We start from the raw sequence: 19,988 nt of genomic DNA, 5'->3' as shown, positions 1-19,988 counted from the left end.
ACAAAACCTTGGCCAGCCAGAAATAAGGGGGTTTTTTTGTCCTTTTTCAGGTGCTGCTTGCCATGCTTTTTCTGCACTCTGAGATGTGGGATGTGTGAGTGGCTGGCATGCAGCCTGGCTTCTTTGCAGCCAGCTATACAGGGCCAGACCTTGGCCCTGCTGAGCTGCAGGATGGAGATATGTATAGATTATATTGTAAATTTAAATTTCTTATCTAAATATATATGAATTAATAATTTTTAAACACATTTTTAGCCAGCTGTGCCTATCCTGCCACTTGCCTCCAGGAACTTGTGAGCATCTGCCAGATGCGCATACCAGCTCCATGTGTGCAGATGCCTTGGAAAGCAGAGGGTGGTGGAAGGATTGGGGAAAAAAAAAATGCTCTGTTTGCTGGCTTTTCTTTACCAAGTCTTTGTCATGCTGCTCTTCAACTTGCTTGGCACAGGGTGTCCAGGGTGTCAGGAGACAGCTGTGGTCCTTGGGGCAGGGGATGTGCACCCTTACCCCTTGTGCCTGGGGGGAGCAAACAGGAGGGAAACATGGATTTACAGATCATTAATTTTTACATACAAATATATATGTGCATGTGTATATATATTTGTATTTTCAGGATTCAGTTTTCTGTTTCCATGCAATAACAGTGGGAGGTATCTAATCACTGGGATCAGCATTGCGTGCCATCACCATTGCCCTGAGTGCCTGGAGCATCCCTTGCACCGTGTGCCCATGCGCTATGTTGGCATTTAGCCCTTTTTAGATCCTTAAAGTAGATAAACACCAAAACGTGGGGGTTTATGTAATGAAGTGGGAGTGGGGCTTGTTTCTGTCAGACAGCTTGCCTGCAGTGGGGTGCTGCATCCCCCAGGCACCCATCTGCCGGCGTGGGAACAGGGAGGGAGAAGCAGTCTGGTGGCTGCTGCTCCCATGCTGGAGAGCCAGGACCCCAAAAGGAGCTGGGATGGTGCCAGGCATCCCCTGACATGTGCTGCCTCCTCACCAGGGGAAGACAGGAAACCGCGCACCCTGACAGGGAGGCGAGTTTGCCTCCAAGAATAAAAACTTGTTATTTAAAAACACCTCCAGCTCACATGAGTCTAAATAGATGCTGGTAAGGGAAAACTGCTAAAAAGAGGTTGGGGAGGAGGATGGAACAACCACCAGAAGGACCTGCCACTGCTCCGGCAGCGAGCATGGCATGGCACGCAGGGTGACAATGCAGCATGTGGTCAGGGTTTATTGCCAAAATTGCATGCAGGGTTTTAATATGGAGCTAATGACCTGGAGATAGCAATCTTATCGGGCTCCTGTGCTTGCTGTGTTGCCAAGAAAACGTATCTGAGCATGGGGCTGGATGGGAATGAACCCGGTGGGCTCCCCTTGGCACACTCGACTGTGCCGAGTCGGCACTGAAGGTGGCTGCAGCCATGTGCAACGTTCACACTTCTGTGCTCTTTGGTTGATCATGTTTCCGCAACTATTTTCCCTTAAAGCATTCCCTTTGCCTTCTGGGGATGCAGTGCTGACCATATTGAGCTCCAGCAAATAAAATTGTGCTTCACCTCTAGGATTTGACAGCAAAGTAGCTGGTTTGCATTAGTTATCTTGGTGTCATTGTTGTCTCTTCCCCCTTCATCCCTTTTTTTTTTCTGGCAGAGAAGGCATAGATAAAATAAGAAATGGTCCTCTGCCCTGAAGAACTAACTAAGTAGGGGAAAAGGGTGTAATAAGAAGGCAATGTGAATAGTGATGGGGTGGGCATTTTGCAGAGGAGAAAAAGCATCCCTCCTTTGCTGACCCTGGGCAAGCTGGGGTGGGGTGTGGAAACCCTTGGAGAGAGGAGGTGTAGAGCAGAGAGCTGGAGGATGAAGAACCTCCTGACTATTTGCAGATTTGACCCAAAAGAGTCTTTTTCCCTGGGTGTGGAGTCCTGTTCCAGCTATACTGACAGCAGCAAATATTCAGAATACTCACAGCGCTTTGAGTTATTTTTCTGGTTTGCACCTCTGTTGGTGGAAGAAGAATTAAATTGTCATTTCTTTGATTGCATTTTTCAGATTAAGCTGTGTGAAGGCCTGATTTGTATCTTAAATTTTTATTCCTCCCAGTGCAGCAAGCCCTGACATGTGCAGCCCTCACATGAGGGTGCTTTTTTTTTGTGAAATAAGATAAACCTGCTGATTAATGGGCCTGGGGCTGGCAGTGGGCATGAGGGGACCCCGGTGCTGCTCCCCAGCCCTGGGGGCTGATAGCATCTCCCTGCCTGTGGCAGGGAAGGTGGTCTGGGCACAGAGGGACCCCTCTTCTCTGGGGATGGTCATTCCAGCTCCAGGAGAAACAAGGCAGTGCCAGGCAGACAACGTCCCACAGAGCAACAGTCTGACAGCCTCTGTCCAAGCCCATGCAGGCGGGTGATTTGCAGCCAGTTGGTGTTTCTGGTTGTCTTGCTGTGCAGGAACCACCTTCTCGGCTCTTTTCCCATCAGGGTGCTGCTGGTGGCATGCCCTGGAGCTCCTCTGTACCATCAGCAATGACACATCACGGAGCTGCTTCCCAGAAACTTCACACATTTTACAAGCCAGACTTTTGGGAGGTTTTTTTAAAATCAGAAATCCTCATTTGTTGTTCTTCCCTCCGGTTTTTATTCCCTTCCACCCCAGGACAAGTCCTCCTGTGAACGCACACTGCATCGCTCTCAAATCAGATCACAGCACAGGCTTCTCCCATCAGCTGAGCCTGTAGCTCCAGCGCTCCCTGGGTGAAAATAAACCAGCAATAGTAATTAACTGCACATTTCCAACACTTTCAGTAACCTGGGGTGTTGTGGTTGTGGCCGTACCTCCTAACTGTACCCCACCAACTGACTAATACCAACCTTGCTGCTTTTTCTTTTTTCTCATTTAAAAAATAAGTTTTCTTTCTCTCTCTCTCTCCCTCAACAAACTTTGCATGTAACACACACGAGGTAAAACAAATTGATATTTTGGGCCCACGTATTCTCTTTTAATTCAAGTGAAATGCAGTTACATGATGCAGTTCCCCTTCCACGTGAAGAACGCAAATCCACCTTGTTTGATGTTCTCTTGGGTGGGGTGAGAAGCACCCCATGGGTGCTGGGGACTCCTGGGAAGTTCAGCTGCCCTCTAAAGGGCTGTTGAAACAATTTGGAGAGCAGGAGGTGCATCATACAGTCTTTTGGGAAAGAAATGCTTTGGTCTCTCATTCCTCTTTTTCTAAATGTCTATTTATGTAGTCCCCATGAGATGTTCTGAAGTGTATTTTTCCATGAGAGGTTTCCTGCAAATCAATTTTTTTGGTAAGTGTCCCGCCCAGCGTTAAGTCTCAAAAAGAAGGAATAGTAGATGACTCATGGTGGCTTTGAAATGTCTGCGGTTAGACCTGATCCCACCAAGTTTTGACAGCAATTATGGCGATCGAGCCATTGTGTTCACTGGGAGAAAGAACTGGTGACATGGGAACTGCTATCTGAGTCCATTCAGGGGTTTTTTTTCTCTCCCAAAGCTATTCCTTTTCTTTCTGCCAAACAGCTTTTTTTTTGTATGTGTAGAAAACTGTCTGCAGAGACACCTTTCTCTGCAGCACTGCTCCAGGAGGTCATGGCAGTCGACAGAAAAATAGTATTTCATTTTTGGATCATCGTGTGCAGCTGCCCATCTTGTGCTGAGGTCTGGAGGGTGAAGCTTGTAAGTCATAACCTGTAATGCTCTGATTTCCTCTAGGAACGTGTAAAATACTATACAAGAGTTTTCACAAAATGAGAAAGAGCTGCAGGCTGTCTGGCTTGTCCAGTCACCTGTGCTGCTTGTGAAGTGCTGGAGATTGGGGTACGTGGTTAAGGGAGAGGAACGAGGAGGCAGCTGAGGCTTGGTTTCAGTTCAGACATGAGCATCAGCTTTCACTGCCTGCCATCAGCGTGCTTCTCTGCTGGCTTGATGGATGTGGTTTTTTTCTTTTCTGGGAAAGGAGGGAAAAAAAATATATCTAAGGCATCTGTTTCATTCTAAGGAAACTGTCAGTATTGTCAATGTGTGTAAATGAGCTATTTTGCATGAATTTGCAGGTGTTTAGTTGTAGTTAAGCCGGAAACAGGGGAGTTATTCTGTTTTTGCAAGTTACTTCTTTATAGTGAGCAATTTTTTATTGAATTTGCCTGAGTTTGATATCAGTTCAGGAGGTACCGATCTGAAACCTCAGCCATCATTCCAGAGTGATTTGTGAAACCAGAACTGAACTTCTGTAATTATTTGCTCATCCTTATTTTTGATAATGAATCAAGGTATAAAAAAATTAACTTCTGAGTGACTTGAGTACTCTGTGTCCTGAGTGCTGTCATGATACTATGGATATGACCCTATGGAGGGTCATATGGAGATCCTACAGATGGTCATGTGGAGATCCCATGGAGGGCCATATGGAGCTCCTACAGAGTCTCCTTTGGAGAGGCTGATTTGCAAAGCCACCTGGAGCCCTCCATAAAGTCTTGGGAACAACATCACCTTTCCTCTTTGAGCTCAGCTCATGGCTTCCATTACAATTACCTCTGGGACTTCCCCAAGCCAACTGTTTTCTTCTTGTCAACTAGAAGTTCTCAAATATTTGTTTTAGCTGGCCAGGGAGAAGGAAAAAGCAGTTTTGGGGAAGCCTTAATATTATCCCAGATCCACAGGTGAAGCTGTTAGTGAACTGGTAAGAGATTTCTGGGTGTGAAAGGGAGGCCGAGGGCTGATGTTTGCCCGTGTCGGTGCTTGCTGTTGGCTGTGGCTGAGGATAAGCAGCTGCTTTTGGAAATGCAGAACAGGAGCAGGCATGCACCCGCCTGTCATCTCCTCTTACGCATGTTGTTGCTGGCTCTTTGGGCACAATGCCTTACTGTACAATGGGCACGCAGTGCTGGGTGTCCCAGCTGTACCGTGGGAGCTGAGGCCATTGAGTGCTGTAGCTTTAGGGGTAAGCTAAAGAATGGAAGTCAGCTGAGGATGGAGTCATCAAATTCTGGTGGAGTTTATTAGCCAGAATGCATGAAACATCTTTAAAAGCATTAAAAAAAACCCCCAACAAACCACACATGAAAAAAACCCAAACAAACCATTAGGGAGCTTCAGTTTGGAAAGGTGCTGAATCCAGGGTTGTGGGAAGGGGTACAGGAGTGTCTTAAGGCAATGCCAGTGGCTGCACCATGTCATGGGGCTTTGTGCTGGTGGCTCCAGCCTGGCCCTGCCCTGGGCGGGAACAGCAGGTGACAGTGCTCTCAGGGTGATGCAGGGTCCTGTTTGGGATGGGGAGGCAATGGGGTACTGGCTGAGGAGCAGGAGCTGCAACATACCCTTGCTGGGACAGCCGGAGGTGCATGGTGTGCCCAAGGTGATGTGGTTCTTCCTGCTCCTGTGAGCCTGACATTTGTCCCATGCTTTGGACTTACCAAAGTACATCCCTGACACACCGTGCATGCAGTGAGCAAACAACCCAGCAGAGGTTAACATTCAGCATGCGGGGTGACAGGGTTGATTCATGCCACCAGGAAGCATCAGCACAGGATGGCACCGGGCAATCACCTGCGTGGCTCCGGGGCTGCTGGGGGGGAGGGCTGCTGCCATTGGTACTGCGTGTGGGTCCCAGTCACACACCCTGCATTGGGGGCTTTCTGTAAAAGCAGCAACAAAACCTAGGTGGTAGTCACCTGGCAGGGGTTGTCCTTGACGGTGTCAGTGCTCCCAGGGAAGCTGCCCTGGGAGATGAGCTTGTGCCTTGAAGCCCACAGGCAGGGTGGGGGGAGCTGGGCTTGGCTGCTGCTTGTGTGGGGGTGCTCAGAGTCCTGTGCTGTGGTGCTACCTTCCTGCTCCATCAGGGCTTTCTGCTCATGCCAACTGTTTTTTTCCAATTAAAATTATTTGAGGAATTACATTAAAAGTAACAAAAAAAATCAAGACAACAGAAATGGCATTTTATTAAAGCAATAAACTATCAGTAAAAATACATGGTCTCAATCTGCTACTCCTTGTTGCTGTGGTACCCACAGAAATTTCTGATTTCTTTGAGCAAGTCATGTAAAGGTTCAACAGAAAGTTAGCACCTTCATGTGTTTTTGTGTGTGGTTTTTCACAGCAGGGGAGAAAAGAAAAAATCGTGTTTCCACTTAATGGAAACTTGGCAATACGCAGCAGGGTTGCAGTTGAGCAAGGACAGTGACCCCCTGACATGTACCTGGCACTCTCTGCCTTTGTATAAAGCAGCGAGCACCTGTGTCAGGAGATGAGAGCAGGTAGGGCTGGGATGAGAGATCCTGTTGCAGCTGCCCAAATCCCTTCCCTGAACGGAGGCTGCAGTGCATCCTCCAGGATTAGCTTGTCTGGCGAGACTTATATGAAGTTCTGTAAGTGTTTGTGTTTATCCTGCCGTGGGATGGAGGTGCTGTGCTGCCTTCCAGCATGCACCCTCGGCTCTGAGCTGCCAAAATTCCCTGCGGAAACATGGCTTGGCAGGTGACAGTCACTGGAGCAGACGTGGCACTGGGAGGTACCAGAAAAGTGTTGAGTGATGTACAGGACATCAGCTGCGTAGACATCTATATGTTTAGATCATGCAAATATGTCCTGTACTTATATGATGTGCTCAGCTATATATGAGTGGCAGCAATGCTTCTGTCCCGCAGGCTGTCACCTCTGATCGTTGTGGAGGTTGTTACTGTGAGAGTACTCTGAGAGTCCTTTGCATTACACCATTCTCCTGGCAAGCTTCTCATTTTTAGGGTTTTATATGAAGCATTTATGGCTGAGCTCTGTGTGTCTGACAGCACGCTGCAGTGCTATATCCTTTGATCTTGGTGTCAACGGGTTCCCTTTGCCCTCTGCAGCTACAGGGTGTTCAAGGGTGTTACGTGCAGTGCTGATGGGTTCAGGGGTGTGGAGTGTGTGCTGTGATCATGTTAGGGAGTGGAGGGTTCATGTGGTCTAGGGGCTGAGTGCAACTCCCTGGGGGATGCACGGCACGAGGTGCAAGCGCTGGGCTTAGAAGCTCTTCTCTGTGCCCGAGGAATCCAAAACATCATGATGGATATGTATGGGAAGGGCTGGCATTAATCACTGATAAATCCCTAATGATCGGCTTCCCTGGGTGCCAGGCTGCGCTGCGGATGTGCTGCCAGGCAGGAGGGGGCTGGAGCCAGAACGACCCGTGCATCGGCATGAGATCAGCAGCCAGTGCTCATCTGTGACTGTTTGTGTTTTTCCTCTTGTGTCAGTGTTCCATAAAGCAAATAAAATGAGTCCTTGGGAAGGGCCTGATGCTTAGGCTCGTCCTGGGTGTGGGGAAAAACGCAGCATGAAGGGTTTTCTGACTACAGCAGTGGGTTAGTCACTGTGTGATGACAGCACTGCCTGCTGTGATGACCTGTACATTGCCTCATCATTTCCCTTGACCTGGATATTTTTTCTGTTGCCTTTTCTTTGCTGAGGGACAGATACTGTGGGACCCAGTTCTGGGGCAGAATGGGCTCTGCCCTGGTACAGACAGCGCAGCAGGAACCTCCAGAGATTTTCCTGTTATTTCCAGGCAATCCCAGTCTTGAAGCGTCTCGTTCCCTGTTGCAAATAGGCTCTGTGGCTTCTCATGATTTAGCTTTTCTTCTGGGCGGGCTGGTGGCTTGGCAGTAAGCCTCATGTGGAAAGGACTATGGAAATCAATAAAGGAGGACTGTGCTGCAGTTGTTAAAGTGGGAAATGATAATTTGTTCCTGCTTTTAGAGGTATTACTATTAAATGTAGGAACTTCATGAGCGTAGTTGTTTTGGAAATAGTGTTTTAAAATATTTTAGTTTTGTCAGGATTGGGACAAAGATAAGAAAATTAGGTCAGGATGATGTCTGAACATGATGTTTATTGTTGATACGGATTCATATTTCAGTTCTCCAGCTGCTGATCTTTCCAGGGTGGGAGCAATGCTTTGGTTCTTATTCAAGGGTTGTTTTGTGTGTTTTAAAAAATAAACCCTAATTCTCTTGCCCTGTCCCTGTAGTATGAGCATCCAGAAGGGCAGATTTTCAGGAGGCGTCTCCATGTGCAGTGCTGGCCACTTGCTCGTCAGGCTGAACGTCAGGCTGTGTGTACTGAACTTAAGAGCAGGGTTAATGTCATTGCTGAGCATTTTTGAACCCATCTGTCTTTTAACTTCATACTTGGGGAATGTAGCATGCTACCTGCCATCTACAAGAGCCCTTGGATTTTAATTAAGTAATTTGTGAGGGTATACTGAAAAATAAAATCAGTATGTGTCTTTTTTGATCCATACGGGTGTGTGGTTTTCCCATGGGAATGCTGGGGCTGGGCTGCCCTTAATAAGCAGGATCCCCTTTGCTGGGGCGGATGGGGACCCCAAACTCTGGGGATGTCTCCTAGGTGCTTGGTGTGGGTCTAACACCTGCTGAGACCTAGAAAGAAGGTGTGCCAGGGTGTAAATCTGGGGCCAGTGACAAGCCCAGCTCCTCCTGGGGGATGCAAATAACTCCTCAAAAAGGGCTTTGGTCAACCAAGGGTATTTCTCCATGAAGGAGTGGTCCAAAGCTAATTTTAGTTTTAAAATGTGATGAACTGGGGAAATATTTACATGGAAAAGATTTATCACCACCAGGGAGGGCAAACAGCTGTTGAGGGCATCGTGCACAGGTTTTCCTTGGCGTCTTCTCTGGGCTCTCGGTGCCTGGATGGTACCCAGGCTCCTGGCAGCAGCAGGAGAAGAGGGGAAATTCATGGCTCAGGTTGTTTGGGGGTTTTTTCTTTTTTTCTTTTTTTTTTTTTCCTGTTTTAGACTGAGCCCGTCTGTTTTGCTTCATACAGTCAGGATGCTCCTGTGGGTCCTGCCACCAGCACTGCCTGCGGGACAACACCAAGTATGGGAACAGAGGTCGCTTGTCACAGCCCTTGCCAAAAGGTCACTGTGCTGGGAGAGATGTCATGAGAACTGGAATGTCAAGATAATTTTCAGGAACTACAGTGTTTCTCACTGTGGGGATGGGAGTTGATGTAGAACATCAAACCCTGGGAGGCATTAGCAGGAAATGCCTGTTTTCACTGGTTGTATTTTCTCTTCCCTCCTCCCCCCTTTCCCAAATGAAGGCTTTCTCGGTTTGATAGCTCTCTGTGGTGCTCATCAGCACCATAACCACACTAAGGAGCCGTGATTATCTGAGCTTGTTGCGGATATGCCATGATACATGTAAGAGAATAAACTTGGGCTCACCAAATTTTGTGTAGTCTCTGCTATTACCAGCTGCATATGCTTTCACATCAGGGCTTGGATGTCTTTAAAACACAGAACTGTTCATAAATATTTACTAAAATATGCATTTTTCTGCCTTCTGGTTTCCATGCCTTTGAAGCCATGCTTTTGTTGTCCTATGCAACAAGTAGAAAACCACTGGTTCTTTGGCAAAGGCTGAGATTGGTATATGATCCCCCGAGTAATAATGTGGGGTTAAAGCATAATCAAAATGGCAAATAAGAAAAAGATATCAGTCTTGCAAAGTTGCAGGGTTGAGCTAGGGGTTTGCAATACATTCACAAGGACTCGAGGATTAATATAGTTAATTTTGATTTTTTTTTTCCAGTAATTGAAACCTTGATTCTTGGTGCAGTTGCTATTCCCAATGTATATATTTTACTAGCTGAAGAGGTTTAGTGTCTGCGTGCTGTGGGGACAACCAGGCAAAGTGAAGCGGAGAACTTAAATTGTGTTTGGAAGAAGAAATAATTAATCTGAAAAGTGAGCTGGACAAAGGTGGTGTCAGCAGTGTTTGTGGGGTTTTTAGTATGTTTTTTCCTTTTTTTTCAGTTTTTTACTGTCTCTTTTTCTGTGTGTGTTCATTCTTTCCAAAGTTTACCTTTTACTGCTGACTTTTTTCATTGGTTTTTCCTCATTGCTGCTTTTGCCCAGGCAGACTTTGAGCCGCATAAAGGAGCAGCACCTTCCCTCTGTTAATGTGCAGGTTGTCGTGCCAGCTCCTGGCAGCCCAGGTGGCAGGTCTGGGTGGTGGGGGTTTCCAGGGGGTATCTGGGGTAGCTGTTCTGGGGAAGGGCAATAAGAGCCTGGATGGCAACAGGCAAGTATTGAAATGTAGCACTTGTTTCTAATGAATTTCATCCTGTTATTTCCACCCTTCTGCAATTTGCCAGTGTTGTTTGAGTTCTTTCTCTGTCCTTCATGTAATTGCAGCCCCCAAAGCTGACAATATCGGCAAGTTTTGTGAGCCCATTCTCTGGTCTTGTCATTAGTGCAAGCGGTGAGTGGCACAGGATAGACAGGGCCTTCTTGATGTAGCCTGTCCGTTTTGCTGCTGAATCACAGATAACCGCGCTCGGCGTGTGTTTACGCCCAGCCTGTTGCAGATTAACCCGGGTGCATTCCTCAGCCTGCCTGTGGGAATGCAGTGTCTGCATGGAAGCTCTGGACAAGAGGTTAAGTAGCTCTTACCCAGCAGAGCTGTACAAAGCAATTTGCTTTTGGAGGGACGTGCTACGATCTTTCCAGCTGAGTCCTGCACTGCTCTCCCTGCCTGGGGCTGACTTTGCCCCATGCCTCCAGCTCTGCAGCAGCAGCTGTGACGGGGCAGCTCAGCCACTGCCCAGTTTTGTGGGGCTTATGGCTGGGCAGTAGGCTAGTCCTGTTTTCCCCTTCGAGCCCATAAGCTGGCTCTGGTCTAGACGGGGGGAATCTTGCTGCTGGGACTGACTTGGGTCCAACTGCATTTGGACTCTGCTTTATCCCAGGACTTGTCTGTGCCAGCTGTGAAAACAGCTTTAGCTTTATAAAAAAAAAAAAAAAAATCCTGAGTTATGCAGCCCTGCTGTGGTCCTCAGCAAAATAATCATTGCATACACTGGTTAATTGTTTATCCATTAACTGACTGCATCAATTAATCTGACAAGAGGAGCCCGGCTGTACCTGGCACAGCAGGGAGGGGAGGAGGAGGGAGGATACACATACTTTCTGTGTCATCCACGTGCTCTTCCTCCAGCCCTGCTGATGTGGTATTTGTCTGCTGGGTTCCTTCAAGTGTAATTGCTGGTACGGCACATGCAAAGTGTGCTTGGGCTTTTCTTCTCTTTGGCCATGCAAACCTCTTCTTTTGGAAAGTGCATTAAGTTTCCATGAAGCAAGAACATCTCTTCAGACTTAAAAAACAAAACAAAAAACCAAATCAAAAAACAAACCCCAAAAAACAAACAAACCACCAAAAAAACAAAACAAACAGAAAACAACAAAAAAAACTCCACCAACCAAACTGTGCTTTGTTTCCAAATGGGAGTACAGACAGAAGAAATACAAAGCAAGATGCTGCTTTATTTCCAGCTAGAGACAGACAAAAAATTTCTTTGCATGGGCTTCCTACTGCAGGGATGCTGTGCGAACTTGGTAGAACAGTGGGGTAATATCAGTGGCGTGATTGTCCTGCCTTTCAGTCTATCTCTGTCCACAAGGATTAATGCAAATTCCTTTTTTTGCCCTCCCTGGACAGAAGGGGAATGAGGTACTCAGGGGTATGCTTGTGTGGGTTTGTGTTTGGATTATTCAGACAGGTGTCCTGAAGCGATGGGCAGGTCCAGCGAGCCTCTGGTCTGGTCCTAAAGCCTTCTGTGCCCTGGTGACATCTCCAGCCACCAGTGGAAGGTAGCAGAGCCACCAAGACCCTCAGAGGTGTCACTTCTGAGATGAGGCTGTTGATTCTGTATTTACTTTGGTATAAGAGAAGAGATTGACCCAGTTTTTCTTGATTCAAATCTGCGTGCAAATAGAATATTTTTTTCTGAAGGCAACTGATTTTAACGTGTTTTTGAGCTTACATGATATCAGCCTTATGTAGTAATAAAATTATGTGCTTGTTTCAAGAAGAAACTATAATAATGTTCTTTCAAAAGCAGCTAAACACATGAATTATTAAAATGTTAAATTATTTCCAAATTACGGCATATCCAGTTCTTTTATGGAGCTCATGCAAGAATAATTGCACAGTGTTCCTTGCAGGACTTAACATCAGGAATGTTGCACTTAATTATTTTTCTTTTTTTTTTGTTAAAAAAAAAAAAAATCATTCTTTCACACAATGCAAGAGCTTCCATGGCTATAAATGGGCATCCTTGTACTGGCTTCTGTAAAATGTTGCCAGTTTGTCCCGTCTGTGTTTTTTCAGCATAGCTGTCAAGCTGTGACATTTGTTGCAGAGCAGAACAAAGACTGAAGGGACTTTTTATCACGTAGATGCCCAGGAGCTGGAGCTCGGCTGCCTGCAGGGACCAGCAGCTGGGTCCCAAGCCCCACAGTGAGTTGCAGAGCCTGAGGAAGGAGAAAGAAGCAGCTTTGCAAACTTAAAAGCGCTGAAAGCTTGCATCAGTGTTAGTGGATGTGCCTTGCATCTTGATTTTGTTTTTAAGGTGTTTTCCTTAATTTTTTTTTTCCTTCTTTATCCTTCCCTGTTTTTGTCCTGGCTCAGGCTCCTGCCATGGGTGGATGGGGATAAAGGTGGGCAGTGCTGTTGTCGTCAGTGCCCAAAGATCTCCAGATGCCACTGCCTGACCGCCCCAAGCAGACAACAGCCTTCTCTGTGCCTGCTGTCCCTGTCCTGGAGGGGTGGTGACCTGGTTCCCTGCAGCCCCCAGGGCTGTGTAAGGGCTGTGAGCTCCCTGGGCGGCTGTTGGAGGGGTGAGGCCAAGCTGCAGCATCCTCCCGTGTTCTTCCCAGGCTTTCTGTGGGCGTTGGGGTGCCCTGACCCTGATCCCCTCCATTGCTGGGAGCCCTCGTGGCTGTAACTTTTGAGCTTTCTAAGAGGATGGAGCCATGGGAGAGATCGAGACTTGCAGATACCGGGGAAGTCACGTAAGGTGCATAGAAACAGAGGAAACCATAATAATGCTGGGAGTTTATATCACTATTGCAATCAAAGGAAGAACACAATGAAGTGCCCACTGATTTTCTGAGAGAGCTTTTCCTCCGTGCAGGCTAACCTGGGAAGCAGTGTCGTGTGAATTAGGTATAGGATTTGGCCAGGCGTTAATGTAGTTTGTGGTTTTTCTGGTGTCATTATTACAGAGATCACTGAGATGATCAGGTGAGTTGAGCTTCCTTCCTTTCCCTTTGAAATCAATATGTGAAGCCTTATCCCTAAGATGCAACCCACACCCTGCAGATTTTTGTAGCTGGAAAGTGAAATATTGTGTGTTTTCCATTTTATAGTAGAACTGGAGTGAATGAGTCCTGGGCTTGTTGGCACTGGGGGAGAATTTGTTTTGTAGCCTGAAGCTCCCTGGGCTTTTCCGCTGCTTTGGGCGGTGGTTTGCTGTAGTTGGAGGGCTGGGTGTTTTGCATCAGGTGTGTAGGATGGCGATAGTGGGGATGAATGTGGGTAAGGGGCTGGAGGGAAGATGGGGCCATACGCTGCTGGGCGTTTCCTTCGGCTCTGCTCTGCTAAGGAGCTGTGGAGAGAGTGCTGACATCCCTGCTCCTTCCTTTCCCCAGCCCCCTGTGCCTCTGGTGCACGGGTCCCCGAGATGTCGCTGAGAGATGAATGCCATACAGGTACATCGACGCTGAAGAAGATCGCTGCAGACATGAGCAACATCATCGAGAGCCTGGATACCAGGGAGCTCCACTTTGAGGGGGAGGAGGTCGACGCGGAGGTGCTAAATGACCCAAAAGGTGCCAGTGCATTAACACCCATATGTTCTCACCCCATGTCCTGCCTGGATTTAATAACTGATAATCTGTTGACAGATGGGGTAAAACCTCAGCAGTTTTACCAAGCCCAGTCATTGGCCCTGTTTTAGGACCGGGAGGCATAACTTGTAGCACTTGAACTCTTCACATCAAGTCCCTTCTGTGAAAGCTGGTCTTTAAGCTCTCTTAGATAAAACCTGGTCAATTTTAGTGGAGTTAATGCTGCTGTATAAGTGCTCCCATGTTAAAGTATTGAAGCTATCTGCTGTCTTCCATGCCCTTGTTGATGGTTACAAGGCTGTTGAGCTAACGGGGTTTGTGGTCCTTCCAGCATGCATTCCCTTCTCTGCCATCTATCACACCCGTGGGTTCAAAGAGCCAGGCACACAGACGTACCTCACGGGATGTCCTGTCCGAGTGCGTGTGTTGGAAGTCGAACGCTTTACATCTACAAAGAAGGTTAGGACTTCCAGAAATTTCATTTAATTTCTGTAGAACTGTATTAAAATGCTGCTTGTGGGTTAATTTTGCATGGGCTTGTTCATGGGCTGAGGAAGCAGGGATGCTCATGTCTCAGAAAAATGCTTACAAGAAAAAGTTTCCTGTTGATAAAACTTAATAAAGCAGAACAAGAAATTGTGAGACAGAATGCTCCTTAAGTAAAATTGAATGAGCAGCTGCAGGATGAGCAGCTGCAGGAAAATGACTTATTTCGAAGCTGCAGCCCTTGTGGTGATATTCTTCTGTGCAGGTACCAAGCCCCAACGTTTACACTATCGAGCTGACCCATGGAGAGTTCACATGGCAGGTGAAAAGGAAGTTCAAGCACTTCCAGGAGTTTCACAGGGAGCTGCTGAGGTACAAAGCCTTTGTGCGCATCCCTATCCCTACCAGGAGGTGAGTGTGCAGCCCCGCAATGCTGTGGGCTTTGGGAAGATGTCATCTTATTTATTAAGTGCATGGGTTTGGCTTCACTGATCCCATTTACTTTGCTGTAAGAAGGAGAGGGCGGAAGAATTTAGTCTTTACAAATATTTAGCAGCTATAATAAAAACATTTAATCTCTACATATTTAGCAGCTATAACCTAGGGGGTGCAAACATCTCTCTGACCCAGAAGACATGGTGGGTCCCAGGTCATCAGCTTTTGAGCTGAATTTGCCTTGAACTTGGGGAAGGGTTATGCTAATGCGAATGGAAATTGTTGGTGCTATGAAGCTTTCTGCTGGCACAGGCTGGATGTGGGAGGTGTGGGGGTCCCTGGCATGGGGGGTTCAGCCCCACCTGGACTGGGCACTTGGGGTGGCTGGAAGCATCAGGGGAGCTATGGGAAGAGACATGGTGTGGGTTGACAACAGCATCCTGCTGTGGGGAAATGTGGGGAGAGGATAGAGGGAGAGTTGAAATTATGAGGGGTTTAAGGGCTGGGGGAACATAATGCCCTAAAAATAGAGCTTAGGCTCCCTTTCCTTAAAAAGGTAAAAGGAGACCCTGAAAAATCAAACTCTGATATTTCTGTGTTGTATTTTTGTTGGTGAGCCAGCTGGAGCTTCTTTTAAAGGAATCCATGCTTCCTTTTTTTTTTTTTTTTTGCTTCCCTGCCTCCCCATCTCTCAGTTTTTAAGAGTTTGGTGGGGAAAACGACAAGCATTGCAAAAGAAGGCATATGTATCAATGCATGCACACACTCGCAGCATTTTGATTCAATGCTGGGGTTTGTTTCTCCTTTCAGTCACACAGTGAGAAGACAATCCATCAAAAGGGGAGAACCGAGGCAGATGCCAAGTCTGCCACACACGGCGGAGAGCACAGTGCGGGAAGAGCACTTCTCCAGCAGGAGGGTGAGTGCCCGCCTTGCTCTGGGGGGGCTTCAGAGGTGCAGAGATGCCAGGCAGGTTGTTTGCAAACCCATATGCTGTCAAAGCCCTTGATTTATTACCATTGAAATATTTTTGCTTGGCAAACCTGGGCTTTGACAAGCCCAGCTTTAATGTCAATTCTCTTCCATGCAAAGAGGAGGATGCTGCTCCTGCAGTTCATACTGGTGAAGTTTTGCTCTGCACCTGAGGAAAACCATGATGCCCAGAGTGGTGGTTCCCCTCTTCCCACCTGCTCCAATTTAAAGATAGAAGAGGCAGTTTGCAGAGTCAAATTGCGTGATGGAGGCAGCCCCACGGCCATCAAAATCTGAGACATTTCAGTCCTCTCCCCTCTGAAAGAGGAGATGACAGTCAGATGCTTGATGCTGAAGTGAGTAATTTTAGCCAAGGCACACGTGTTCTGCGTATCTTCATCAGATGTTAACAGATGGGCCCTTCTATGAAGAGGGTGGATGTCTTCCTACCTCTTCATTGCAGCTTTGCTGTTGGCAAAAAAAAAAGTGTCTCTAAAAAAAAATAAAAAACACAACCGAAAAACAAACAAAAAAAAAACCCCACCAAAAAAGCCAGCACAACTCCCTTGTTCATTTACCCTGTGCTTATCGTTCTCTTTCTGCTGTTTGCTCCCTCCCTGGGCTTTCTGCTACTGAAGCCTTGAGTCCCAAAAGGTTGTGCCTCATGGCTGTGCAGTGCAGATAACATTCCCTGCTGTGCATGGCTTTGCTGCTCTGCGGGAAGTTTCAGGAGAGAGATGTTGGTTTTAAAAGAGGAAGAAAAATGTTTTCTGGGTCCTTTCCCCCCTTGGTTTCCTTGTGGGAATGCCACAGCTTTCCCATGGGATGTATACCACTACTGCCCACCTGGCTAGCTCAGTGCTGTGATGCTAATGCCGAAGTCCCAGTGACACTTGCTTCTCTTTGGTTCATTTTGTGTCCTGTAGGACTCAGCCCAGTTTCCCATGGCCAAACAGCTTAATCTCTTCTTTTGCCAGTTACCATGAGAATGGGAAGAAATTATCTTTCCTGTAATGGTTTATTCTCTTCCCCTGGCTGGGGAGGCAAGGCTCTTCAGTGACCACTGTCCTCTCTGTATCTTTGGGGCAGGGCAGCATGGTCACCGTGCTCCTCACCCCGTGAACCCGGCATTGGCGTTTGATAGGCTCTCTCGGTTGCATCTGAGGCTGTGTTTTCTCACAAAGCTAATTCATGTGGGTCAGAAACAGTAGGGACTAATTTTGTGGTTAAAATTCTTCTGGAACTTGGACTCAGTCAAGAAACTTGACCTCTAGCAAGACAGTGCTGAGCAGCAGGTCTGCTGGTGGGAGGTATAAACACGGATCTGTGAACAGTAAACAGATCGACCTGTTTATGCTGCTGAGCTATAATCTTCTTTGAGCACATAATAATGTATTTATTTATCCATTCAAGCTGAAAAGTGTGTCTGATTTCTTGATTGCTTCCTACTGCCAGACAGTTGGATTGTGGGGTTTTTCCTTGAAAATTACTGGACCTTATCTGAAGTCTCAATGTTTTAATTGTAGAAACAGCTGGAAGACTACTTGACAAATATCCTAAAAATGCCGATGTACAGGAACTACCATGGAACAGTAAGTAGAAATTAGTTTGCTTAAATGCCAAAAGAATATTTACTTTACAATGTGTAATTCATTGGAAGAGGACATGCAGCTTCTTATGTAAAAAACATTTTACAGTTCTTGTGAGCATTTTGGCTTAGTTGATTTCTCCAGCATAGGTGTGATATGCTGAAAACCAAAGGAAGAGAGTGAATGGCTCACTCTTGGAGGTCGCTATTATAACACGGTGATAACCTGCTCGAGGTAGTCCTGTCCTAGTTGATTGTACATGTACGACATAGTGGGTTTCTGTTTAGTTCAGGGCGGTGTTTAAGATGATAAGTTGAAGTTTTAAATACTTAAACAATTGGAGTCCAAACCATAGCCCTTCAGTTTGGGCTTTGTGTGTGGTCCTAGGTGCAAATTTGTCTCAGGTTCCTATTCTATGCGGTTTCACTGGACTTTGGTGATGTTGAGTTTGTGTGAGTGACACCCACTTGCCTCTGTGAGTGTTTTGTCGCTTCCAAAGGGAGATGGTAAGTGGCGTATTTCCCTAAGTCGATAGTCTTTTTGAAATGGGGAGAGGTGTCAAATCCAACTTCAGGCCTATTTTAAGCAAAAATATTTCCTTTGAAAGCCATCCTGGAATGTTTCTTCAGTAGTCCTCACCTGTTAGCCGCAGCTGTAACATCTCCCTGGGATGGTAATTTACTTCCCTTTTTTGTCTGCATAATGACTGTGTTTTTCCGTCTTTTGCATTATCAGCAAAACCTGATGCACCCCTTGAGTAGCTGTAGGGCTTGGTGACATTTCTGAGCAAGGGGTGATAACTGGAAACACTTGGTTTTCAAACAAGGCAGAAAAGTAGACTAAACCTAGGGTAACTGTAGCAGACAGTTCTTCTCTTTGACTTTTGATGTTGTTGTTTGGCAGGAATCCTGATCTTTTGTAGGATTTCAATTGAGTAGAGATGTTGGGCAGCTCATAGCTGATGTCGTGGCTGAATGCTGTGTGTGCTCTTGTTGCAGAGCCGGGTGTGCTGAGCACTGTTAGATGGGGCAAAGTGCCCATCCAGTGTTGAGCAGCATTCTTTGGGTTGCAAGAAGTCTTCAGATCTGGGCTGAGAGGAACTGTGTTTCTTAGAGTGCTGCTTTTGGGAACAGGCTGTGGAGCTGAAGTCCACTGCAGTAAAGATCTGTGTTAGTCTGCATGTGGAAAATACTCTTTTGTTCTGAAGACGGGGGTAACTTGGCAATTTTGATCAGTAGCATATGTGAAGCGGGGGAGGATTATTTTACAGTGTGGATCTGTCTTCTCACTCTTAGGCAGGCATTGCTTTTTTCAAATATTTTGGAGAATTTCTGTTCACGTAAGAATGTGGGTGATCTTTTGACCAGGCTGTGGTTCAAGGCGGGCTGCTGAGACGAGCGGTCCTGCCTTGCCTGGGCAGCTGCAGGGTGCTCCCCTCCTCCTGCTCTGAATTGCCCTTCTGTCCCTGGCCCCCGGAGCCAGATGTCACTTGGCACATAAATTCTCAGTTTATTGTTGGCTTTTGCTGGATTTGGCCACAGCGAAGTGTTCAGTGAGGATGTTGCTGGTAGTGGCAGCACTGTGAAGGACAGTGGGTCCTGGAGGCGATGCTGGAAGAAAGCACAGGGAGAAAAATGTTTCCTTTAAAAAAGCCAGCAAAACAACCCCCACCATTCTCAGACTAGAGACTAAAGTGAAGATTTCTGGCCTCTTCCTTGGAACTGTATTTGTCCTCCTTAGAACAAAATGAGGGCTTTGCACTTCCTGTGGTTGAGGAGTCTTTTGCCTGGACGCTGAAAAATGCTGAACTGTCCTAATCTTGGAGCACATTTTGGCTCTTGTGTGTTCCTCTCATCAAATGCAGGCACTGAGAGTTCTTTAAAATCCTAAATTCTTTGTAAAGTCAGACACGGGGTTGCAACAGCAAGCTACGACTTGCCTGGTGTGTAACCCTCGGTCCTTGTGAAGAGCCTGCTTGGGTCAACCACAGCTCCTCTGAGACGTTTTTACGTCTGATCGGCACAATTTAATTAATTCACTTTTTCAGTCTTTTATTTTGCATTTGTGGTTAATTTATTATTTGTCAGTGAGGGGGTATCACCACTTCGCACGCTGCGTCGAGGACAGGCCCTGCACTGGGAGAGCTGAGCCTGCATGTTGAGCTCATAGCAGCTTTGCAGACCTGAAGTCCCGAGTGGGCTGAGGATCCCTGGTGACCCCGTGACATTGCAGAGGTGGTACATCCACTGGCCTGCCTGGGGGATGCTCCTGCAAGCTGCAGAAATAGAACCTGCTGAAGTGTCGTCATTTTGAGATGTACCAAGTGTCCCTTGCTTTGACTGGTCAGCTCTGAATTATAAAATTTCCAGCCTTCTTGCATTTCCCTGAATTTCTCAGCATTCATCATAATGGAGCGTTTTGTGTGGAGTTTACAAATAGTTTGATAGGTGCATTATATTTTGTGATCAGACCCCAGACTTCATAGCCTTCCATTATGTTGTGTGTGGTTTTTTTTTTTTTCCTTTTGGCTGTGTCATGATTACATCTTGTGTCTTCTAGTCCTTTCCAAAACCTTTTTTATAGAACTTCAGGACTGAAGTGCTTCAAGACAATTACGGTTAAAATGAATGTTGTGGGAATCTCAGTGTGTTAATTGTCCACGCTTTTTTCTGGGAAATGGAAATTGAGGGAATATAGCCCAAAAACATTAGGGAATATAGCCCAAAAACATTAGGAAATGGGGCCCATGGGCTTGACTGTATTCCATGTAAAAATTTTAATGGTCAA

The 19,988-nt window shown here is 46.6% G+C and overlaps 1 protein-coding gene across 2 annotated transcripts in view; it reads left to right on the top strand.

Annotated features, from left to right (window-relative positions):
• Window positions 1-13,553: 13,553 nt before the first annotated feature.
• The window catches only part of PLD1 (phospholipase D1, phosphatidylcholine-specific), a 42,691-nt gene continuing 36,256 nt past the window's right edge, over window positions 13,554-19,988 (top strand). For both annotated transcript variants that reach the window (XM_010076787.1, XM_010076786.1), the window contains exons 1-5: window positions 13,554-13,701; window positions 14,051-14,178; window positions 14,471-14,616; window positions 15,451-15,559; window positions 17,139-17,204. In XM_010076787.1, coding sequence (XP_010075089.1) covers window positions 13,554-13,701; window positions 14,051-14,178; window positions 14,471-14,616; window positions 15,451-15,559; window positions 17,139-17,204 — 597 coding nt within the window. The remainder of the gene's footprint in view (window positions 13,702-14,050; window positions 14,179-14,470; window positions 14,617-15,450; window positions 15,560-17,138; window positions 17,205-19,988) is intronic.

The sequence above is a fragment of the Pterocles gutturalis genome, unplaced genomic scaffold, assembly GCF_000699245.1.
Source record: "Pterocles gutturalis isolate BGI_N339 unplaced genomic scaffold, ASM69924v1 scaffold3848, whole genome shotgun sequence".
Classification (NCBI taxonomy): Eukaryota; Metazoa; Chordata; class Aves; order Pterocliformes; family Pteroclidae; genus Pterocles; species Pterocles gutturalis.
The sequence above is the reverse complement of the archived record's forward strand: the minus strand, read 5'-3'. Positions and strand labels throughout refer to the sequence as shown.